At 43.4% G+C, this 26,132-nt stretch overlaps 1 protein-coding gene across 2 annotated transcripts in view; it reads right to left on the bottom strand.

The window, feature by feature from the left end:
- Positions 1-26,132, bottom strand: part of TBC1D15 (TBC1 domain family member 15) — a 116,384-nt gene that overhangs the window by 70,066 nt on the left and 20,186 nt on the right. Inside the window, exons 1-4 of one of the 2 annotated variants that reach the window (XM_073651796.1) lie at positions 25,122-25,187; positions 24,879-24,953; positions 20,645-20,783; positions 13,349-13,559 (exon numbers count right to left, since the gene is read on the bottom strand). In XM_073651796.1, the coding sequence (XP_073507897.1) occupies positions 13,349-13,559; positions 20,645-20,783; positions 24,879-24,950 (422 nt within the window). In that variant the 5' untranslated portion in view covers positions 24,951-24,953; positions 25,122-25,187. Of the gene's footprint in view, positions 1-13,348; positions 13,560-20,644; positions 20,784-24,878; positions 24,954-25,121; positions 25,188-26,132 lie in introns of those variants that run through there. The other variant, XM_073651795.1, reaches the window with a different exon arrangement.

The raw sequence follows: 26,132 nt of genomic DNA, 5'->3' as shown, positions 1-26,132 counted from the left end.
GAGCGGCGTTTAAATTTGCGGCCCATATCGCTGATTGGTCGCTGCCGGACCAATGAACGACGCGGGATTTCAGACAGACAGACGATTATATATATAGATGTATTTAAACAATTCAACTTTAACCCTTTGGCATCAGTTTTTGCCTTACTTTTTTTTTTTTTTTTTTTTTTTTCCCCCCCCTCCACTTTTCCATGGTCGTGTTTCATGAACCATAACTTCTTTATTTTTTGGGGGGCGACAGTCATAAGGGTTTGATTAATTTTTCGAAGGATCTGTATTTCTTAGTGGCACCATTTTGAGGTGCAATTGACAAACTTTTTTAACTCTTTATGGGAAAAAATATAAACAAAAACAGAAGGATGTATGGGAGGATGTATGGGAGGGAAATGAGGAGGTCGATTCCTTATGGGTGGAGATACATGGGGCAAAAAACAATAATAAAATTATCATAGGAGTCTGTTATAAACCACCAAATATAGCAGAAGCCACGGAAAGTCTATTAATGAGACAAATAGACGAAGTAGCAAAAAATAAAGAGGTGATTATTATGGGGGACTTCAACTACCCCGATACAGACTGGGAAACCGAAAGCTGTAGATCTCAGAAAGGAAACAGGTTTCTGTCAATTATCAAAGACAATTATTTGTCACAACTTGTGCAGGAACCAACTAGAGGGACGGCCCTTTTAGACTTAATATTAACTAACAGGCCAGACAGAATAACTGAGGTGCAGGTCGGGGGGCACCTGGGAAATAGTGACCACAACATTATACAATTCCACATGTGCTTCAGTAGGGTGCCCAGCAAGGGAGTCACAAAAACCCTGAACTTCAGGAGGGCAAAGTTTGATCAGCTAAGAGATGCCCTTCACCTTATAGACTGGGATAGTATCTTTAGTAATAGGAGCACGGATAGAAAATGGGAAATTTTCAAAACAGTCCTACATAGTCACTGTAGAAGGTACATACCTTATGGGAATAAAAGGGCTAGGAATAGGAGGAAGCCAATGTGGCTAAATAAGGAAGTCAAGAGGGCAATGAAAAACAAAAAAAGGGCTTTCGGTAAACTTAAACAAGAAGGCAGCGAGGAAGCGCTAATATCTTATAGGGAAAAAAACAAAATCTGTAAGAAACAAATAAGAATAGCAAAAGAGGAGACAGAGAGACTAATTGCCAAGGAAAGTAAAACGAATCCCAAACTGTTCTTTAACTATATAAACAGTAAAAGGATTAAAACTGATGGAGTTCGCCCATTGAAAAATAACCTGGGTAAAATCATAGAGGGCGATGAGGGTAAAGCAAACCTACTCAATAGCTTCTTCTCCACTGTTTTCACAAAAGAAAACAATTTATCGGAGGAAATGCAGAGTGATAAAGTAAACCCTCCGCTAAATATCACCCACCTAACCCAGGAGGAAGTTCAGAAACGCCTAAATAATATCAAAATAGACAAATCACCAGGCCCAGATGACATACACCCCCGGGTACTAAAAGAATTAAGTAATGTGATAGACAGGCCGCTGTATCTTATATTCAAGCACTCTTTATGGACAGGGACTGTCCCACTAGACTGGCGCCAAGCAAATGTGGTACCAATATTCAAAAAGGGGTCTAAAAGTGACCCTGGGAACTATAGACCAGTCAGCTTAACGTCTGTTGTGGGTAAATTGTTTGAAGGATTTCTTAGAGATGCTATTGTAGAATATCTTAATGATAATAACTGTCTAACTCCATATCAACATGGATTCATGAGGGATCGCTCCTGCCAAACAAACCTGATCGCCTTCTACGAGGAGGTGAGCTCACAGCTGGACCAGGGAGAGTCAGTGGATGTTGTATACCTTGACTTCTCCAAAGCGTTTGATACCGTGCCACACAAAAGGTTGGTATATAAAATGAGAATGCTTGGTCTGGGGGATAATGTGTGCAAGTGGGTAAATAGCTGGCTGAGTGATCGAAAGCAGAGGGTGGTTATCAATGGGGTAAGCTCAGGGTGTGTCAGGGTTACTAGCGGGGTGCCTCAAGGGTCTGTCTTGGGCCCTATATTATTTAATATATTTATTAATGATCTAGTGGAAGGGTTGCATAGTAAAATAGCAATATTTGCAGATGATACTAAACTTTGTAAAGTAGTTAATACAGATGAGGATAGGGCACAGCTTCAGGAGGATTTAGATAAATTGGGGAGTTGGGCCAAAAAATGGCAAATGGGGTTCAATGCCGATAAATGTAAGGTCATGCACATGGGAAAGAAAAACAACAGTCACCCATACATATTAAATGGGAAACCACTGGGGAAATCTGACATGGAGAAGGACCTGGGCGTCTTGGTTAATAGCAAATTAAATTGGAGTGCCCAGTGTCAGGCAGCAGCTGCGAAGGCAAATAGAGTCATGGCATGCATCAGAAGAGGAATAGGGGCATATGATGAGAACATTGTTCTTCCTCTGTATAAAGCGCTGGTAAGGCCACACTTAGAATATTGTGCACAGCTCTGGGCTCCGGTGCTCAGGAAAGACATATTGGAGCTAGAGAGGGTACAAAGGAGGGCGACTAAGGTAATAAAGGGAATGGAGGGACTAGAATACCCAGAGAGGTTGTCAAAATTAGGCCTATTTACGTTGGAAAAGAGAAGGCTTAGGGGAGACCTCATAAACATGTATAAATACATCAGGGGGCAGTACAGAGATCTCTCCCATGACCTGTTTATACCAAGGATGGTGACAAAGACGAGGGGGCACACTATGCGTCTGGAGGAAAGGAGGTTCCTGCACCAGCATAGAAGGGGATTCTTTACGGTCAGAGCCGTGAGACTCTGGAACTCTCTGGGAGAGGAAGTGGTGATGTCCAACTCACTTAAAGAGTTCAAGAGAGGCCTGGACGCCTTTCTTGAGAACAATAAAATTACATCTTATGCTTAGTGATAGTTAATTAATCCAGGGATTTAATCTAACTGCCAGATTGGTGTCGGGAAGTGAATTTTTCCTCAATGATGTAAATTGGCCTATACCGCATGGTTTTTTGTTGCCTTCCCCTGGATCAACGCTGCGGAATAGCTGCAGTGCACAAGAAATAGGCTGAACTGGATGGACGCTTGTCTTTTTTCGGCCTTATAAACTATGTAACTATGTAACTATAAGTTTTGCAACTTTTTTTTTTTTTTGCATTATATATTTTTATGCTATTTGCCGTGCTGCATAAATAAAGTGTTAACTGTATTCTGTGCGTCAATAAGAGTATGCAAATACCAAATTTATCTTTTAATGTATCCTTTATTATTTTTGTACAATTAATGGTCTTTGGAAGAAAAAAAATCAATCATTTTTTTTCAGGTCGCCATATTCTGAGAGCCATACGTTTCACAAATTCCGATATAGGAGAGGTATAAGGGCCTATTTGTTTTGCAGGACAAGCAGTAGTTTTCAGTGGTGCCATTTTTTTTTTTTTTTTTTTTGATAGACGTGACTTTTTGATAGCTTTTTATTATCTTTTTGGGAGGCAAAAAAATATATATATATATTTATTTATTATATTTTTAATTTTTTTTTTTTCAGAAAGCCAATCACCGTTCAGTATAATTGCCATGTTATCTTTATTCTATGGTTTGATACAATCACAGCAATACCGAATTTATATATGGGAGGGGAGGTTTTGGTACTTTTGCACAGGAAATGACTTAAAATATAATATAATATATATATATATATTTATATATATTTTTTTTTTTGGGACACCATATTCTGACAGCCATATGCTGTTTATTTTCCATAGATAGAGCGGTATGAGGGCTCTTTTTTTGCAGGACAAGCTGTAGCTTTTATTGATACTACAGTACAATCAGTACATACTACTTTTTGAACACTGGTTATTTGAAAAGATTTATATTTTTTTGTAGTAGTTTAAATATGGAAATGCTTTAATGTTATTTTCTGTCGATTTCACTGTGCATGATAATTGACATGTTAATGTTAAATTGAGGGTTGATACGATTACATTGAAAACTTTCTGTTTTTTGTTTTTTGTGGAAATAGTATATTTTCTGTGGTTGTCATATTGGAAGAGCCCCAACTTTCATTTTTCTGTTCATAGAACTGTATTAGGACTTGTCTTTTGCATAATGAGCTGTAGTTTCCATTGGTACTATTTTGGAATAGATAAGACTTCTTGATCAGTTCTTATATAAACTTTTTTGAGCCAAAATTAACAAAAATGGCAATTATGGCATGAATTTTCAGCATTCACTGCATGGGGATAAAAGACGTAGTTACTTACCGGTAATGGGATTTCTCAGAGCCCATGACGGCACCACGGAGAGAGCGGATCCACCCTTCAAGGACAGGAAACCTACAGATAAAAGGGCGGTACCTCTCTCCCGCATCAGTTGTTTACAGAGCATGAGAGGACCACCAGGTTAGTAACACAAAATTTTTCAATCCAAGACCTCGTCAGACACACCACGTGGCTACAAGTAACTAATAAGTGTGCACACCCACACGTGAAGGGAGGGAATGTATGGGTGCCGTCATGGGCTCTGAGAAATCCCGTTACCGGTAAGTAACTACGTATTTCTCCTTCCCCCATGACGGCACCACGGAGAGAATTACAGAGAAGTGACTCATTAGGGGGGACCACAGCTTCCAGAACCCTTCTCCCGAAAGTAAGGTCCGAAGAAGAGGTTAAGTCTAGCCGGTAGTGATTAAAGAAGGTGAACTTTGGTGAAAAGCCTTGGGGCTACGGCGATGCCGAATGGGAGGGCCGTATATTGATAGTGTTTGACCAGTCCTCTCATAGGAACTGCTACTCTAAGGAACATCTGGTAGTCTTTGTGTATTGGGAAGTGATAATAAGCGTCTTTTAAATCCAGAACGGCAATGAAACAACCAGGAAACAGCATTTTTACTGAAGATTTTATTGTTTCCATTTTGAAGGCCTCCACCTTCAACAGTTTGTCCAGCTTTTTTAGATTCACAATTGTCCTGTACGTCCCATCTGTTTTTTTCCTCAGAAATAATGGAGAATAGAAGCCCATGCCTTTCTCCTCCCCCGGAACTTCCTGAAGGACTGTCTTCTTTACCAGTCCCCGTATTTCCTGGTCCAAGGCCTGCTGCTCCTCGTTTGAAGACCTTTCAGGGGTTATAACAAAGTTTTGCTGAGGGATTTTGAGGAATTGGGCCCGATTGAGTTTCAGGCCCGATTGTATTAGGCTCAGAACCCATGAGCTGTTGGATATTAGCTCCCAGGCCGGGAGAAAGCTTGATAGCCTTCCCCCCACCTGGGGCAAATCTTCATTGGGTGGGGGGGGGGCTTTCTGTTATCATTAGAGGGTTTGTTAAATAGGAACCCTTTGGTCTTCCTTCTCCTGTCTTCCCACCTATCCTGCTCTTTAGGGGGTTTCCTACGGATAAACCTTCTACTCCGAAAAGGTTTCCTGTAGGCCGTGTTAGATTGGATAGGGAATCGCTTCTTATTGTCCCCTGCCTTATCCAAGATGTCATCAAGGGCGGCCCCAAATAGAAACTCGCCCTCACAGGGGATGGAGCACAATCTAGATTTGGTCTGTAGATCCCCGGGCCAACATTTGAGCCAGAGGGCTCGTCTAACCGCGTTAGCAAGCCCTGCCGATCTAGCACCTAACCTGACGGAGTCCGCAGAGGCGTCAGCAAGGAAGGACGCTGCCCCTTTCATTACCGGGATAGCTTCAAGGATTGTGCCTCTAGATGTTTTCTGCCTCAGTTGAGATTCAAGCTGATCGAGCCAGACCATTAAAGACCTGGCCGTACATGTGGCAGCTGCCGCAGGTTTTAACCACCTCCCAGCGGCTTCCCAGGAACCCTTTAGGAAGGTGTCTGCCTTTTTATCCATGGGGTCTTTTAAGACATTCATGTCCTCAAATGGAAGGGAGTATTTCTTTGAGGCTTTGGCTATAGCAACATCCAGTTTTGGTGCTTTTTCCCAAAAGGAACATGCAGGGTCTTCAAACGTGTATTTTCGTTTAGGGGAAAGGAAGCCCCTCCTCTCCGGTCTTTTCCACTCTCTTAATCAGACAGTGAACATGTTCGTTGAGTGGAAAAGATCTCCTCTTTTTTTGCTCTAGACCGCTGAACATTACGTCTTGGATGGATTTTTTGGGCCGGGGATCAGCTAATCCCATAGTAGACCTGACTGCCTTGATGAGGCCGTTTCCTCAATAGAGGAGGAAGAGGAGGAGGAAGAAATGGAAGTGTCCGAATCTCCGCCATCATCAGAACTGCTAGATTTGGACTCGGGGGATATGTTTTTAGTTTTCCTTAACCTTTTGCCCCCCCTGAAAAGATTTCAACCTGTGATTTAATTAGGTCTCTAAGCTCAGAGGCAAATCTCGGGGTTCCCTTGCATATAGTCTGCTCAATGCAGGAGCTGCAGAGTCTCTTATCCCAAGTAGTGGGCAAGGCTTCAGTGCATAGTGCACAAGTCCTATTTTTTGTTTTCCCTGTACTCTTTTTCCCCTATAGGAGACAAAAAGAGAGAGAGCAAGGGCCCCTAGTTACAAATTGGACTTTCACGAACCGCACTTACCAACCAGACGGAAGAGCGGGTACCGGTTCAGGAGGTGGAGCCATCTTTGTAGACGGAGTCCTCCTGGAAGATGCTGAAGTGGAATCCTTGCTGAGCTGCGACGACCTGCCGGAGCGCCCGCTTCCACTGTTACGGTCCTGGTGCCCCGTTTCTTCCGGCTTCTTTTATCGTTGGGTCGGTGGTGGTGGCGACTGCAGCTGCAGCTCTTGACCCTCAGGCAGCTCTCGGTCACTCATCGGGGGGGGGGGGGGGGGTTTACAGCATGCCAGAGCTCTGATGAGCAGCTACTGGCATCCTCTGCTGCCTTTTAAGGCACTGGGAGTCCCTCCCACAGTGCCTGTAGTGACCCGACGCCCCCTCCTCCCCCGCATCTGCGGGAGGACGCCCGTGCAGACTGGCTACCCAGTCATGCCTTGCGGCGCCGCGTCATCCGGGGGCACCCGGCGTGCTTGCGCACACGTGGCAGACCCGGAAGTAGAAAAAAAAAAACACCGCAGGACACCGCACCAGCCGAGGCAGGGGGACTCCCGCTGCCTGGATCGGACTGGCCGGGCCTGGCATCCCACGACGTCCATCTTCTGGCACCCCGCAGGTATGCCTCCTCCGGACTGTAGGATCCCGTCAAGGACAGGAAACCAACTGATGCGGGAGAGACGCACCGCCCTTTTATCTGTAGGTTTCCTGTCCTTGAAGGGCGGATCGCCTCTCTCCGTGGTGCCGTCATGTGGGAAGGAGAAAACGGATACAGTTTCCAAAATGGGCCGTTACGAATGCGCCAATGCCAAATATCTGACATTTTTTCTGGTGTTTTTTTTTTTTTTTTTACAGATATACCATTTCTTTAATATGAAAAATGTGATTTTGTTTTTTTTTTAAAAAAAAAAAAAAAAAAAAAAAAAAAACCCACACACCTAAAAAATGTCAGTGCATTATCTTCCCTGTCAGACTTTGACACTTAGACAATCAGGAACAGCCCCTAGAGGATCCGATTGGCTAAGGGACATAGCAGACAAGGAGGTCTTTCTCAGGCCTCCCTGTTGCCAAGCAACCATCATTCCCCCTGGCGCTTGGGAACAGCGCTAACTGTACACTGATTCCCAAGCTCCGGTACGTGCGATACTGATGCGGCACACGGTTGTGCACACGTATCACACACATGGACATCTCCGGTACTGGTTTTTCCAGTACCGGAAATATCCGGACGTGTGAAAAAGGCCTTAGGCAGGTTCCGGCGGTTCCCCCTAGCCTGATCTATTTGATTGGCAGGTTTCTAACTATGATCACACACAAGGACAGAACTGTAAGTCTAGGAGACCATGGAAGGGGGGAGCCAGGGACCTGCCTTGGGACTCATTATCAAAGGTGCCTGTCTACTTTACAAATTGTTTTCTCTTGTTTAGAGTAAAACCTACACTGAACATGGTGCGGGTCTCAGCACTGTAACTCCTCATATCGCTTTCAGTAGCAACAGCGTCATGTGATGAATTTGACAGAGGGAGATTGATCGCTTAGTAAGCCCATTTGGACCCCCGCAGGGCGATAGCATTCATTTGAATGGGTGTACGTGTGTCGGTGTCTCTGGTACGTGTGGAAACGGTCACCACACGTACTGGAAACATGGATGTGTGAAAGGCGCCTTATACTAGTTATGCAAAACCCATACACCCTGGCCGGATTTTCACGGTAGGTTTTCTCTGAAATACCGCAGCATGTCATAGTAAAATATACATGGCTGCAATAAACAGATTTCTTCCAAAACTTCCAAAAAAAAAAAAAAAAACTATTTTGCAACAAGATTCCAAAAAAAAAAAAAAAAACGCAAAATTTAAGTTTTTTTTTTCTTTTAATAAAACATTGATTAATGTGAAAAATTACCATCATTTGTAAAAATAAATATAGCACAAAAAATACATTTAAAGCGCAGGTCATTTTCGGATTCACTTTAAAGTAGGCACCAAGGTTGAGCGAGTATGTTCTGTCCGAGTATGCTCGGGCCGAGCTCCGAGTATTTACAGCTGATCAGTCAACACTTACTGTAATCCTAGAAATATTAAATTTTCTTTATGTTTCTACAATTAAACAAATGTTTTATTCTGATTTCTAATGTGATGGGTCCAAAAAAATAAATAAATTAAAAAAGCAGTGCCAGAACTACAAGGTCTAACTTATAAGTTTTCCTGTCCTTCGTACAATCTACAGTGCACATCACAGCTTTTGGGAGGCTAGAAAAGAGAACATTAATAATATTACTGGCCCCAGAAAAAGCAAAGACATGATAGATAAGAGAGGCGGAGGATGCCTCAGTAGACTGCCTGCATAAAACAATATGTTTATTCTGGTGCACAGCTCTATTCCAACACTCACATATTACTCTCTTGAACTAAATGCAATCATACTGATATAATCAGCAATTGTTCTGCTAGGGGCAAGGAATGAATTTTCTTATTTCACTTGTTCTGGGACTACCTTGAGTGTTATTAAAGTGCGAGATAGGATCTTTAATAAGTTTTATCTCTTCATTTTCAACACAACAGGAGCATGGGGTAGCATTATGAGGTGAGAGGAAATCAAACACAAGATTTCCATGCAAAGAGCAAGGCGTCACCGCACAACTTTCTGCCGCAAAGACCTTCCAAACATATTTCTACTCAATGACATAGACAAAGGCCGCGGACCTCCTGGGGAACTTCAGAAAGGAATAGAAAGTCACTGGACTACTAAAGATTAAGAAAAAAATAAGACGAAGTTCAGAGGCGGAGGATGACAGGTGGATACAGAATACAGAAAACAGCAGGATATGGCCTGGATTTTGGCCAGTCTTGGGGCTCATTGTCACATCAGTGATTTTTTTTGTGTCTGCAGAAAGGACCTTTTTTTTTTTTTTTAGCCGTATGATGGTCTAGTTTTCATCAGTTTTTGGTCCACAGTCATTTTTACCAACTAGGTGTCATCCATTTTCCTCGTACAGCCGTTACCCCCGTAATCAGTTATCACTTCCTGCACAGGCCGGATTTAAACAGTGTACAGAGTGGTAGATGGAAGCTCCATACACTTACTGGCTGATGAGTATTGTAGATAAGCTACTACTGAAAAAAACAAAAGCTTATCCGCATTACTCGTCAGCGGCTAATTATCAGGGAATAGGGCTGTTGTGTTCCACAATGCACACTGTTTACAGCTGCCTGCCACCGAGGGTGATAACAGCAGATTAGTGGGATTCCTGGTGTTGAACCACCACTGATCTTATATTGAAGATAGGTCTTCAAATATAAAAGTAGTGGAAAACCCCTTTAAGGCTGTGTTCACACATTGCGTATTTTAGCGCGCTTTTTTGCGCGTGCTTTTTGAAAATACGCAATGTGCTTTGTGTCTGCCAGGAAAGTGAATGGGAAATTCACTTTGCCGTTCAGACACGGTGTCATTTTACGCAGCGGGAAAACGCAGCTGCGTAAAGAATTGGCATGTCAATTCTTTACGCAGCTGCGTCCTGCGCTTTCTCTCTAGTGTGCCCATTATAAGCGATGGAATTACGCAGCGGTGTTCACACACTGCGTAATTCCATCGCTTTTTTACGGAGGCGCAGGATGGATACTCACCTACCCGATGTCAGGGGAGAGGCGTCCGGTCCGGTCCGGTCCAATCCTGCGCTTCCAGCATCTGCCGGTGAGCCGATCAGCTGTTAGCTAACCGGCTTGTAACCGGCTTCCGGTCAGCTGATTACAAGCCGGTCAGCTGACAGTCTGCTGATCGCTTCACGGCAGATGCTGCAAGCGCGGGACCGGAGCAGACGCGTCTCTCATCCATCGGGTAGGTGAGTATCCATAGTCTGTACATACACTGCTAGGGACACACACACACGACACATAGACACACACGACACATAGACACACACGACACAGACACACACACGACACAGACACACACACGACACAGACACACACACGACACAGACACACACACGACACAGACACACACGACACAGACACACACGACACAGACACACACGACACAGACACACACGACACAGACACACACGACACAGACACACACGACACAGACAAAAAATTTTTTTTTTGGAAATTAATAAACCCAAGCTTTAATTTACATGACCTTCAAGTGAGATTTTTAGGAAAGGCCTGCCCTTTAAAGACAGATTAATTAGTAGGGGGGCAACAGATTAAGCCTCACTCACAGTGCGTAAGGACAGTGATGCACAGACTGACTGCGAGTGTCCAAGCCCCAACTTGACATTCCCATATTTGTCTATGAGGCTGTGAATTTTGGATAAGGAAACCAGCAGTTGGCCCGTGCATTGCAGTCTGTACTCCGACCATGTTTCACAGACGTCTGATTGAGGCTTTAGTCATCTCGCTACAGACAGAAGATAACTCTTCTCTACGCACAACTAATCCTCATGAAATAAGCCAAGCTTCATCCCTCTACCAGGAGACACCACACATTTGGGAAGAAGTTGAAGATTATTCAAATTCTCTCTCCTTGAGCAGCACAATCAAGAAAGACTGACGGCCGACGTCACATTGTGGATGTTCTACAAAGCCTGCAGATGTCTGTGTTTTGTAAGGACACGGCTGCTTGATATTGTCAGAATTACTTCATTCACAACAACACTTTGATCCCGATTTCAACAGAATATAAATTATTACTAAGGACCGAACATAAAAGGAACGTTATATGTCAGAAAATTCAGAGAGAACAACAAACAACAGGTACCGAAGATACAAGAAATGAGCATGAAGAGCCCAGTAGGGGGCACACACATCAATGTCAGTAACAATTAAAGGAATTAGTACAACACAATATATGATACACTGCACAAAAGGAAGAAAAGGCGCTTTATTTCACCAGTCACAATCTGATTTACAAACGTGCTGTATCAATATATCACTGATCATTCCTGTAGTCCTTTCCACATCTACTGAATAAAACATCAATGACATGGAGTATCATTACATCATATATACACATGCTATGTATAGCTGGGCCGTTTGAGACCCCTGTTAGATAGCAGGCAGCAGCAGCATGTGTAGATGCTATGGATATGACACTAGTGTTTCTCAGAGCACTAAGTGACTGATAAATTTGGGTGGGTGCCGGTGACAACATAAATCACCTATCATGAAGAGGGGATGATAAATGCATCATCATCATTGGGGGTCCCACTCTAAAACCCACCATACACATTAGATCGTTGTCAGCCAAGTGATGGTTCAGCAATCCTCTATCTTGGCTGTCTCTCCCAAACACAGGTCCTCTATGAGAGAGCCTCTAGCAGACAGACAGCGGTAACAGCTGATGAACCCGGTGTGCTTATACTGGGCTTCAGTGCGCAGGGGGCAGAAATGTGCAAAGAGGGGGGTGATGCTGCTCTTGCAAGTCAAGTCTTTCACGTCTAGAGGGGCACTATAACATGATTAGTGGGATGACTAGTCTGGGGAGAGAAACACCCCCATGACTAGTCACCCACTAATTAGCACGTCACACAACAAGATATATAAAATGCTTTTATGGTGGCAGACAAAGCAATGAGCCACCAAAAGGGGCTTGCTTAAAAGTGTATTAAGGGTTGAATAAAGATATGAGGGCAGTTTAGGGGACCTGGGGAAGCTGGCAGGTTTCTATTAGTGATGAACAAGCTTTTTCTGTTAACCCTTTCGCAAGCATGCTCAGGTGCTCGCCGAGTATTTGCGGCATGCTTGAATGTTATGTTTGAGTACTGTGTGTGCATGATTTGCAACTGTTTGACAGCTTTAATACATGTGAGGAATGCCTAAGAAAAAGGCATTCCTCACATGTATTATAGCTGTCAAATAGTCGCAAATCATGCATACGGAAGGACTCCAACATGATATTCGAGCACGCTGAAGATACTCGGAAAACACATTAGCATGCTCATAAATCTCGAGTAACGAGCATGCTCACTCATCACTAGTTTCTGTGTGTCTTGGTTGAATGGAGTGATTGAGCACATACACAACTGCTTCAATCAAAATCTATAGATGGACCAAAATAGCCAAGTGCCACAAACTCTGTCAGCCCCATACATCTTCTAAGACAATGAATGGAGTTGGTAATGCGGAGGGGCCGCAGCTTCATTAAAGCAGTGGGGGGACCCCAGTGATTATACACCTATCACCTATCCGGTAGATAGGAGATTAATACTGTTCTTGGTACAAAGCCTTAAAAATATATATATTTTTTTTTTTCTACCACCATTACCCAAAAAAAGAATCACTGACATACTCAGTCAAAGCATTAATAGATATTTTAGATGAGCAATGATAGATTATGGGGAGTAGAAGCTGCTAGTTCAGCCGACACAAAGAAGTATTAACAATGTAATCACAGCCACGGTACTAGGTATATAAAAAAAAGAAAGTGCGAGACAGAAAACAGAAGTGGTGCATACCAGTCCGCTCTTACCAACTATTCAATATCCTCGAACCTTGCTAAAAGTTAGGCAAAGGAATTTAAGGTTGGAAAAACTGAAGAGAGGGTTGCATTTTGGGCAGATTTACTGTTCAGTAATGCAGTGGAGACACCATACAAGTTGCAAGAACTGATGAATGATTTACCAGACACAATTAGATTATCCCCGCGTGACTTCTAAATGTTGATTTTTTAATGTACTCAGATGTGCCCTTATGTATCAAAAGTTGAGAACCTTTGAAGTACAGAAGAAAACTTTGTGCTGATAGTCATTGCTCTATTAATAGTTATATAGTTTGCGTTTCAAAGAGAATAGGAAAAGACCTGAAGCAGAATGAGATACTTACTCACACAGCACCACATATTTTTCAAGGCACTCAAGCAGAAGCTCACTTCCTCCTTGATGGAAGTGGAGAGCTGGAAGGATAACATCATCCTTCAAGCAGAAAACAAAATAAGACCAGCCCATGCCTTCTTTGTTCTGTTTAATTGACTTGAGGTCGGTCAGGCAGAAGAGGAATGACCATTTGCTCTGGATATTTATCGGACTTTGAACACCTAAGAAAAAGTTTGAAGAAACAAAACAAAGAATTTTGTAAAAAATGAAGTAATATGTCAGGTGGAAGGTCAGTAGGCCAAAATAATGTCCAAATACAGTAAATATAATCAAACAATACAATTATTATTTTGCATTCTTTTTAGTTTTTTTATCATCACTAAGCAGAGAAAGGGTATGTGCACACGATCCGGACAGGCAGCATTTTGGACCCAGTATACTGTGTGTGTCCAAAGCGCTGCGTTATATGAACGCAGGTGAATGTGTTATTGAACCATGCGGATTCACCGCATTGAATACATTGTACTGATCAGATTTCTCTTGCAGAGACAAGCGACTCCATAAGAGAAATTGACATGCTGCGGTCTGGAGAGACGCGCCACATGTCAGTGTCCGCGGGTGCACAGAGACGCATAGTGGGCATGGCATGTCCACGGGTGATCCGCAGGTGCACAGAGACGCATAGTGGGCATGGGATGTCCGCGGGTGATCCGCAGGTGCACAGAGACGCATAGTGGGCATGGGATGTCCACGGGTGATCCACAGGTGCACAGAGACGCATAGTGGGCATGGGATGTCCGCGGGTGATCCGCAGGTGCACAGAGACGCATAGTGGGCATGGGATGTCCACGGGTGATCCGCAGGTGCACAGAGACGCATAGTGGGCATGGGATGTCCACGGTGATCCGCAGGTGCACAGAGACGCATAGTGGGCATGGGATGTCCACGGGTGATCCGCAGGTGCACAGAGACGCATAGTGGGCATGGGATGTCCACGGGTGATCCGCAGGTGCACAGAGACGCATAGTTGGCATGGGTTTTCTACAAATCCCATCCACTATGCTGTAACATCTGAACGCTGCATAAGGAAACAGGCTGAGAGGTCGCTTGCTGCTGCAGCAATCTTCTACTGCAATGGGAGAACAGACAAGCTAGATCTGGTCTCTAGTCAGGAAAGGAATAAGAAAAGAAGGAAATGGTTTCTATGTGATAGAAAGTTTGAGGACACTAACAGACTAACCAACAGGTAAAGGCTATTGTTTGTTACCTAATTTATTTCTGTTTCTCTCTACTCAATTAGTTATTATGGATAGAAATTAAGATGCATCTTTTAATTACATATACAGCTGGGGGAAATATTGGCAGTTAATCACAGTAAAACCAGCTTTGTCCTCCTCCAAAACCATCATGCTTTCCCTGCTTGAATGAAGCTGTGGTCATGCAGACTATTACAGCATTCATTGTTTATAAGATTTTTAAACCCCATTTGTCCCACTGACACAGTAACAAATGGGGACATTGCAGACAGGTGTTAATATATAAAAACTTGAGGTGTGGCCTAGTAAGACAAGTGGGCAGCAGCACGGACTCGCTACTGCAAAAATCCTGCTCTAGGGACTAATAACCCCCAAATCTTGCTCTACAGGGACCTCTAAGCCCTCCGGGATTGTGCACATAGGGGAGCTCTGCAGCCTATTACAGACAAAAGCCAACCTCAAAAGTTTGTGGCTAGTAAGACCATGGCGAGGATGCTCAGGTGCAGCAGTGAGTACGGACTGGCACAGATATAGGCCAGCATATCAGGCTGCTCTTTCTGTGGATAGACGTTATGCACTGATCCCGCTCTCAGAGGGTTTGTGGGTATAGTGGACTGGTTGTGTTGTTTTAGAGGTGTCGGACCACTCGAATGAGCCCCTGACCGGTTACTAGAAACCACGATCTTGCAGAGTGGGAGGCACTAATAGAAGCAGCAGCACTTTGCGACAAACTAAGCCACCATCTCCTCTGTGGTGTTTTCGAAAGACCTTTTCTCACAGACCTACTTGAGAACTATTCGTGTTGGTCTTGCCCTACTTGAAGGAGGACTTGTGCCCCCCACTTGCTATGGGGTTGCAAGCAAGTAACTTGGTTGTCTAATGTGTTCTTAATGTTTTTTTTCTTCTTTAAATTTTCTAGGTTTACTTTGCATTTTGTGAAACTGATATGTACAATGAATTTTCAGAGATTAATACTGGTACTTATGTCATGTTCTAAAGATTGCTGCAACTTTGGATTTCTTTTTACTATACATATTTGTGACATAGAATATGTGAGAGCAACGACACCTAAGTATCAGCAAACAAATACAATCACACTTATGAGCTGGAATGTTAGAGGTCTTGGGGACTCAGATAAGGGCTTTGCAGTAATGAACCAAGGTGAAAAGCACCCTTGATCACTTGTCTTCTGGAGACACACAGATAGGGATAGAACAAATAACCTCAAGAGACCATGGATTGGGCATTATTTCCACTTAAGCCCCTGTCTCACATAGCGATATCGCTAGCGATATCGCTGCTGAGTCACGGTTTTGGTGACTCACCAGCGACCTCACCAGCGATGTCGCTGTGTGTGACACTTTGCAACGATCAGGCCCCTGCTGTGAGGTCGCTGATCGTTGCAAAGTGTCCTGGACCATTTTTTGGTCGTTGGCCTCCCGCTGGCCAGCACACATCGCTGTGTGTGACCAGCGGGACCAACGATCTGGCTGGTAACTATGGTAAACATCGGGTTACTAGGGGCACGCGCGCACTTAGTAACCCGCTGTTTACCATGGATACCACTCTGCTACGGTGCACGGAGGCTCCCGCGCACCGTAGCAGAGTGGTATCCATGGTAAACAGCGGGTTACTAGGGGCACACGCGCACTTAGTAACCCGATGTTTACCATAGTTACCAGCCTGCTCCTGCTTGCAGCAGGCTGGTAACGGGAGCAGGACATCGTGGAACGATTCTTTCCACGATATCGCTGCTCCCCTGATCGCTGGTGAGCCTGCCTGTTTGACAGCTCACCAGCGATGTATTAGCGATGCAGCAACGATCCCTGACAGGTCGTATCGTTGTCGGGATCGCTGCTGCATCGCTTAGTGTGACGGGGCCCTTAGTCTGTTCTAATTATGCTAGGAGGTAGTGTACTTGTATAGATCTCTACTATTTGAGAGTCTGACCTCTAAAATAGATTGAAATAGATGTTAAAACTAGCTTTATTATGATTTTTCCAAGAATACATATTAAATTGCAGTGTATATTCACACCTATACCATATTAAACTGTGTCATGAGGCAGGGGTAGCCTATCTGGTGTATCCTCCTCTACCGGAGACAAATAAAGACTCTCCTATATAGCAGGAGGAACTATAAGGCTTTGTGCCCACGATGCAGAAATGCTCCGGATTTTTCCTGAGCATTTCTGCATCTCCCTGGCAGAAAAAACGCATGCGGATTGTACATGCGGATTGTACATGCGTTTTTCCTGCCAGGGACATGCGGATGTGAAGCGTTCTTCACTTGCATTTCCGCATGCGGGTTGTCAAGCACTTTCCAAGCGATTTTAGTATCACTTGGAAAGTGCTTGACAACTTGGTCACACTATATAAATCCATGCAACCGGCGTGGATTTATATAGTGTGACCGAAAGAATGGTAAAAAATAAATCTATACTTACCTTCTGATGGCCCCCGGTGTCCTTGTCTCTGCTTGTCAGCAGCTCGTGGTACACTAAAGGACCTGCCGACATCAGCGGTCGCGTGACCCATCACATGACTAAATGACGTCAGCGCAGGTCCTTTAGTCTACCGCGAGCTGCCGGCAAGCCGAGACAAGGACACCGGGGGCCATCAGAAGGTAAGTATTTTATTTTTTACTTTATTCTTTTTTTTACAGGCACTATGATACCCGGGTCTGGAGGAGAGTCTCCTCTTCTCCAAACCCAGGTACCATAAGCACATTTAAACGCATGGATTCCGCATGTACAGATTCAGTGATGCGGATTCCATGCGTTCCAATGCAAGTCAATGAAGGCGAAAACGCCATGCTTCCGCAAAATTAATTGGTAGTGCTGCGGATTATTCCGCAATGATAATCCGCAGCGGAAATTTCCGCAGCATGTGCACAGCACATGTGGATTATCATTGGGGAACATGGCAGACCTTCTACCATGCGTGTTTTAAGAGTTTCTGCAGCGGAATTGCCGCAGCAGAAACGCTTAAAAAACGCATAGTGGGCACACAGCCTTAGAGGCATGGACTCCCACGGCAAACAATAAATCGGGTTCAGAAAGAATACCAGTGAAATTGTATAAAAAAATCTGGGAATATTCTCCAACTGAGGCTTTTAGAGCAATTCCAGGCATCAACTAAGTTCCATACATGACCTAATTATATGCAAGAAGCTATTGTAAAGGCCATACTAAAACCAGGAAAAGATCCCCTGATATTAACATACGCCAGTGTAATCCTGTCCATAATACAAACCGATTAATCAGGCTTTATGCCTGCAAGATGCACTACGCACACAAATATATGTCGATGGGTTCTGAAACTTAGGAAGGAAGCCATTTGTTCAGTAGATGCTGCAAAAGCTTTTGGCAGTATAGAATGGCAATATCTTTGGGATGTGCTTCATACATTTGGTTTAGGTTCACAATTTATATCTTGGATACAATTATTATATCTTAACCCCACAGCCAGAGTATTAGTTAATGGTTGTCTCTCTAATTCATTCTCTTTAGGAAGAGATGCGTGATCCCTTTTCTCCTGTTTTTTTGTATTTGCAATTGAACCCCTGGCAATCATTACCAGGAGTCACTGGCAATAACTGGTTTTAGGAGAGCTACTATGGAGTACAAGGTGGCAGTACAGTAATACCTTAACTTATGAGATTAAAGTGCACCTGTCAGCAGGATTGTGCTCCGTAAACCACATACACTGTCAGGTGGGGACATTACACTGATTAATATGATACCTTGGTTGATGAAATCCGTCCTGTGGTTCTTGTGTAATCTTTAATTTCAGTTTGGAGATAATGATATGCTCGTGCTCGGGGCGGCCTGTGGGGGGCGCTCTATCTGGTGCTCTGCTTACATATTCATCTGTATGCTCTTATGACAGCTCACTGTGTCCTCACTGACCTGCTTCCTATTTTATATTATGAATCTAATAGTGCTGGGCTAGGTAAAATAGGAGGCAGGTCAGTGAAGGCACAGTGAGCTGTCATAAGAGCCAGACAAAACTTATTTAGCTGTGAAATAAAAACCTTGCAATTTTTACAGTATAACTCAAGTAGTAATTAAAGGAGAAACGCGTCGAGTTGGCATTTGTATTGATTAGGCTACATGTTTTGATTAACCAGATCTGTTATGACACTGAGCCTGTACTTGTATAGACTAGGCTACACTGATCATGTTTTGATTAACCAAACCTGTTATGACACTGTACAGATTATCATTACCCTAAGAAGTATTGCATTTTTCTATGAAGAGTTGATATTTAACATTCTAACAAGGAATATGTTGGCATTTAAATTTCTGTTATGCATTTGCCTATTATTGGTCTAGATGATCATATTTCTTATATCATTCTTCAGAGAATCTGTACTTCATACTATAACAAGAAATTGTCATTGGTTATATACTGGGGATACAAAGCATTACCAACATAGATTTCTTCAGTCTCCTTTTTTTCTGCTGCTAAATTGGACTGATCAGAGCAGCTTATGTATATATTTTTACCCTACCATTTGCTAATGGTTCAGAAATAATTCTATTGTTTGCACCTTGCACTTTAACTTTTGATCACTATAGGGTGATATAGGGAAAGCAGGGTGAGCAGTCGGTGAGCAGGGGCGCCATTATGCAGGATACAGGGTGCCAACCTCCGCAGCAAGGTAGGGTAAGATAGTGCCATAATAGGGAAAGGCACTCCCCTTCTTTTCTTCATGTGCACTGATAATGTGGTTTGTTGTTTTTATGGTATCTAACGGTGTCCAATTTTAAGATATATATTAAAGGTTACATTTTATTAGCAAGTATAGGATACCAAATTTGTGAGCTCTCTTGTCTATTGTTGGTACCAAGTACTGTAATTTGAGTCTTACTGTGATTTCTATTTGGAGGCAACTTTGCCTATGTAGCACCAGCGCTCTGAAGCTGGATGGATCCAGTGATCTGGAAAGCTTTATACAGCTTCCTTATATAGGAAGCCAGCAAACTCTGATAGATTGCAGAGGTGGCGGGTAACCTTGACAACAAGTAGTAGACAATAGAATCTAAAATCTCTCTATTCTTGAGAACAGAAAGGATTTTTCTTAAGTGGTAAATTGTAAAGTTGCAAGTTTTTACAAGTACTTTGCAATTTTATCTGTGTTATGGTCCCGTCTCACATAGCGATATCGCTAGCGATATCGCTGCTGTGTCACGGTTTTGGTGACTCACCAGCGACCTCACCAGCGATGTCGCTGTGTGTGACACTTTGCAACGATCAGGCCCCTGCTGTGAGGTCGCTGATCGTTGCAAAGTGTCCTGGACCATTTTTTGGTCGTTGGCCTCCCGCTGGCCAGCACACATCGCTGTGTGTGACCAGCGGGACCAACGATCTGGCTGGTAACTATGGTAAATATCGGGTTACTAGGGGCACGCGCACACTTAGTAACCCGCTGTTTACCATGGATACCACTCTGCTACGGTGCGCGGAGGCTCCCGCGCACCGTAGCAGAGTGGTATCCATGGTAAACAGCGGGTTACTAGGGGCACACGCGCACTTAGTAACCCGATGTTTACCATAGTTACCAGTCTGCTCCTGCTTGCAGCAGGCTGGTAACGGGAGCAGGACATCGTGGAACGATTCTTTCCACGATATCGCTGCTCCCCTGATCGCTGGTGAGCCTGCCTGTTTGACAGCTCACCAGCGATGTATTAGCGATGCAGCAGCGATCCCTGACAGGTCGTATCGTTGTCGGATCGCTGCTGCATCGCTTAGTGTGACGGGGCCCTAATAAGATGAGAATAACCCTTTAAAAGTTCTCTGCTGACATTAAATTGGAAGAGTCACTCTCGGTATCCACAGGATAAGAATCAGCCCTGAACATATGATGATGACTCATTCCAACTGACCGCTTCTCTCTCAATGACTAGAGATAGAAATTAAAAAACCTGCAAGGGAACAAAATATAGTTTAGAACATCACATTTCTTTGCAATATAAAAAGTATAAATTTAATTTGAGGAAACAGGACTGCCCCTTTAATGTATGCAATGTGAATCTACATACAGACCTCCGTTCGTAAATTGCTTCTTCTTAAAAGACACGGTGTTAATCATATCCCAATCTGCTTCGTAGCTGTTCTGATGTTCAACACCTCCAATATTTCGCTCTTTTGGAGACTGATTCCACTGTACAACTGAGCTCGAGTCCTTGGAAAAAAAAATTCAATATAAAAGGTTAGAAATTATACAAGAATTAAATGGGATGGGTGATTTTTCTTTTTTCAACCATAAGAACCATTTTCAATTTTAAATCTGGATTTAAAGTAGATTTCTTACAGGCTGTTCTGGCTTAGTGCATGGTCTACCATGGCCCAAAAGACTCCCAATAATCTACACTAGAAAGTGGCCACCACGCTGAGGTTGGAGGAACTGCGCCAGTCCTGGAGGTAAGTATTGATTTATTATTTATGACACACCCTGGGAGTATTAATAATGTTTGTCCCTGTACTTCCACTGCTTCAAGAACCCCCCTGACCCCAACCACATCTTACTGCGTACACTACTGTTGCCTCACATTTGGCCCAATATGAGCATCACTTAAAAGGCAGAAGCTAACATCAACTTCATTATTCTGATAAAAATACTAAAATGTTTTTGAAATGGCAAATTTATTGACTTAAACTGATTATTTGCTTAGCCCTAATGGTAAAACAATACATCACCTCCAATGCTGTAAGCATTTAGTGCACCTACATTACTTCATGTTTCCTTCTGAGAGGCAATGAATGGATTTCTTATCTCAGACATTGGGAACCATGTCTAGGAGACATTTATTCCTTATCACTTAGATATGCGATCAATTTCTGAGACCAGGGAATATGTGCACAGCACTTCATGGATGCCATGCTAGGGTCTGATTAAGGGTAACAGATGCCCGAAACATGTAATCTTCTAACACACTGTATGAATAAAATAGCAGGTTTTACCTCTGGGCTGATGCTGCATTCTACTGGAGTGACGGTGCTTATTTAGCATCTTTCTTTTACTACATATATATCTACCTATGGCATCTACAGTATGTCTTCTTCACAATGGTGCTGTTACCTAACATTGTAATGCTACCAGTGGGGAGAATTAGCTGACAATCTTATAATATAGTTTCTAATATATTGTTTTATATAATTAATCAAATATTTTTTTAATAACCATATGGATTAAATAGAAAAACGTTCTGTTTTTTTTTTACTTTATTTTTTATATATTTGTAAACTTTTTTTTTTTTTACTTTTTATTTTTGTCTCTCTAGGAAACTTGAAATGTATTCAGCTCATTCGCTAATATAACACACTGGAATACTTGTGTGCAGTGTATTATGCCAGTCAGCAAAACGAGGAAATGTATTTTTTAAGACCATGCCTTTAGTTAAGTGCAATAGGAATAGTAAGGCTATGTTCCCACATGTTGTGGGTTTTTTTCAGTCAGAAATTTGCAACAAAACTGATCCCTGGCAGGAAATCAGATGCGTCAAATCTGCAGGTTTTGATGCGTTTTTTTCACGCCCTTCTGTCTCTATTTATGCATGTACATAAAGTTCTGTGAAAAAAAGGAACCCCATTCTATTTTACCATCAAAAACACAAAAAAATTTAACGTATTTTTCGGACTATAAGACGCACCGGACCATAAGACGCACCTACGTTTTAGAGGAGGAAAATAAAAAAATAAAAATTTAAGCAAAAAATGTGGTCATGATGCACTTTTAAGGGGGGGGGGGGGGGGGTCTTCTGCTGACACTCGTATAGGGGTAATGTCCCCCAATTCTGACAATATCCCCCATCCTGGTATATATCCCGCCCCCCCTTCCTTTTATACGTGGTCCCCATCCCCATCCTGGTATGCCTGGCACTCCTCATCCCTGTCCTGGTATGCATGGCACCCCTCATCCCTGTCCTGGCATGCATGGCACCCCTCATCCCTGTCCTGGCATGCATGGCACCCCTCATCCCTGTCCTGGCATGCATGGCACCCCTCATCCCTGTCCTGGCATGCATGGCACCCCTCATCCCTGTCCTGGCATGCATGGCACCCCTCATCCCTGTCCTGGCATGCATGGCACCCCTCATCCCTGTCCTGGCATGCATGGCACCCCTCATCCCTGTCCTGGTATGCATGGCAGCCCTAATCCCTGTCCTGGTATGCATGGCACCCCTAATCCCTGTCCTGGTATGCATGGCACCCCTAATCCCTGTCCTAGTATGCATGGCCCCCCTAATCCCCATCATGCTGCACATTAAAAAAAAATAAACACCCCTACTCACCTCTCTTCTCTCCTCCAGCGCTGCGTCCGGTCTGCCTGCACTGATCTCTCCATGTGAGCCACGCATGATGTCATTGCCATGTGCAACTCACAAGGAGAGATCAGCTGCCGGAAGTCACTGCTCCCCACGCCGGGACTGTGTGCGCAGGGAGCAGTGACTTCACTCTCCTTCATAGCCGGCACACAGCTTCTGCTGCCGGGCTATCTCGTGTGCCAGCTCATTAAAGGGCATGAATATTCACCCCCTGCCCACGCCCATGGGCATGGAGAGAGGTTGAATATTCATGCCCTTTAACAGCGGGCACAGGAGATAGCCGGCAGCAGCAGGTGCCGCAGCGCGGCTACACTGTATACCGCTATTAAGGAGCATGAATATTCAGTGCTCCCCACGCCCCATGAATATTCATTTTCTTTAGCAGCGGGGACAGTGTAGGCTGCAGCGGGCAGCTGCTGCCTCCTGTGCCCCGCTCCTCCACCGATACCGCTTCCCCCACACCACACAAATATACACACACCCCCAACATTCAGACTATAAGACGCACCCCCCATTTTCCTCCAAAATTTTGGAGGAAAAAAGTGCGTCTTATAGCCCGAAAAATACGGTACCTAAGTTTTTTCAGCTTTTTTTCACCACCCATTACTTCCTATGGGTGAAAAAACTGTGAAAAAAATGACATGCTCTATTTTCCAAAAAACTCAACCAAAGCACAAAATATGAAGCAAAAAAAAAAACACAAGATGTGTGATCAGAGAAAGAGAATTCTGGTTTCTCATAGACTTTGCTGGTACTGCATAACGCAGCTGAAAAGTTGCATAAAAATCTGCAGCAAAAAAAGCTGCAAAACACAACGTGTGGGAACATAGCCTAAGATGGCAGTATTGGGGGTCATTGTTAGGGTCCCAGCTGCCATAGCTAACCACTAGTGCATCATGAGGGGGGGCCAATGGGTAACAAAAGGAGTCCTCTTAGTACTTCTAATCAGTATTTATATGCACTATTGCTATTACTTACAGCAGGTTATATGTTTATTTTCAACATTTTTTGTTGCTAGTTGGAATCTAATGAAAAGTCTAGAATTTTACCTGTCGAATAATTCCAAGCACACAGATATCAGTGCACCCTTCATGGCGCAGCTCTCATTTGATATTGGTGAACGGAATTAAATATTTTTCTTCCCATTTTTGTGTTATGTGGAAGGCTGCAAGTAATGGCATGAAATAAAGAGACCACAGCCTGTTTTCTCTCTCCTTAAACAACTTTCCTGATAAGATGAGAGGTGAAAGAATATACGGTATACAGTACTTCCTCCCACACTCAGGTAGATGGCATAGTGGTACAGTAGAGGGCTAGAGGCGAGTAGGTGTGTCTAATCACACAATTTGTCGACAGAGAAGTGCTAGGTTCTATTTTCAGAAAATGGGTATGGAAAGGATAATATTTTATTTTTTAATCAGGTATATTTGAGTATGTGAAAAGTGTAATAACTGCCGCAGTCTTGTCAATTACAGCTACCTGGGTGCTGGCGATCACATGAATACACCTTTGTGCCCACACGGATTACACTGACATACACGTCAAAATCTGAACTATCTTCTGGTTTCGTAGGTCAAGATCTGTTATACAGTTAAATCATGGATTAGGAGATACAAGTAATACAAATATGGATTTTTCCTGTATACAACATCACCCATGGAAGCATAAGTATGAGTGTCCTGCCATGATTGGGCGCTCGGTGTAATGTGTGGTCCAAGAGAGTGGCAGCCGAAATGCGCCTGAAAACAAGTTAATAATTTTCAAACGGATTGTCAGTGGCGGGCAATTCTTAGCAATCAATGAACAAAAGTTTGCTAATCAATTTGAAAGCTATGCCAACATCACAGCTACATCTGCCAAGCTACCTCTCTGTGGGACCGTGGCCTAAAATTGGCAGCTCGGTGCTTCAGGTGCGAATTTTTGAATTGATCCTCCCTGGAAGGGTAACATACCTTTACAGCACAAAGTATATTAGACGAGTCCAACGTTTCTTCAAGGGGTCTCCAATCTACAATGACTTCCATATCCTTTAAAATAAATAAAAGACCACAAAAGTAGGAGGTTACATTCAAAGAAGTTAAAATGAGCAAAGTGCACAATTAGGTCATAGATTAAAGGGGGTCAGTAAGTTACATGCTATATAAAGTGGGGAAAATTAGTATTTGATATGCTGCAGATTATGCAAGTTTTCCCACCTACAAAGAATGAAGAGGTCTGAATATTTTTATCGTAGGTACACTTCAACGGTGAGAGACAAAAATCTAAAAAAAAAAAAAAAAAAATCAGAAAATCACATTGTATGATTTTTACATAATTAATTAGCATTTTATTGCATGAAATAAGTATTTAATACAATAGAAAAACAACTTCATATTTTGTATAGAAACCTTTGTTTGTAATTACAGAGGTCAGACGTTTCCTGTAGTTCTTGACCAGGTTTGCACTCGCTGCAGCAGGGATTTTGGCCGACTCCTTCATACAGATCTTCTCCAGATATTTCAGGTTTCGGGGCGGTCACTGGCCAACATTGAGTTTCAGCTCCCTCCAAAGATTTTCTATTGGGTTCAGGCCTGGAGACTGACTGGGCCACTCCAGGACCTTGAAATGCTTCTTACAGAGCCACTCCTTAGTTTCCCTGACTGTGTGTTTGGAGTCATTGTCATGCTGGAAGACCCAGCCATGACCAATCTTCATTGCTCTTACTGAGGGTAGGAGGTTGTTGGGCAAAATGTCACGATACATGACCCCATCCATCCTCCCTTCAACATGGTGTAGTCACCCTGTCCCCTTTGCAGAGAAGCACACCAAAGTATGAAGTTTCCCCCCACTATGACTCACTGTTGGGAAGGTGTTCTTGGGGTTGTACTCATTCTTCTTCCTCCAAACACAGTGAGTGGAGTTGATACCAAAAAGTTCTATTTTGGTCTCATCTGACCACATGACCTTCTCCCATGCCTCCTCTGGATCATCCAGATGGTCATTGGTGAACTTCACACAGGCCTGGACATGTGCTGGCGTGAGCAGGGGGACCTGGTGTGCCCTGCAAGATTTTAATCCATGATGGAGCAGTGTATTGCTAATGGTAATGTTTGAGACAGTGGTCCCAGCTCTCTTCAGGTCATTGACCAGGTCCTCCCTTGTAGTTCTGGGCTGATTCCTGACCTTTCACAGAATCATCCTTACCCCACAAGGTAAGATCTTGCATG

Source organism: Phyllobates terribilis, unplaced genomic scaffold (genome assembly GCF_046119375.1).
Source record: "Phyllobates terribilis strain yellow unplaced genomic scaffold, ASM4611937v1 Scaffold_11__3_contigs__length_659146591, whole genome shotgun sequence".
Classification (NCBI taxonomy): domain Eukaryota; kingdom Metazoa; phylum Chordata; class Amphibia; order Anura; family Dendrobatidae; genus Phyllobates; species Phyllobates terribilis.
The sequence above is the reverse complement of the archived record's forward strand: the minus strand, read 5'-3'. Positions and strand labels throughout refer to the sequence as shown.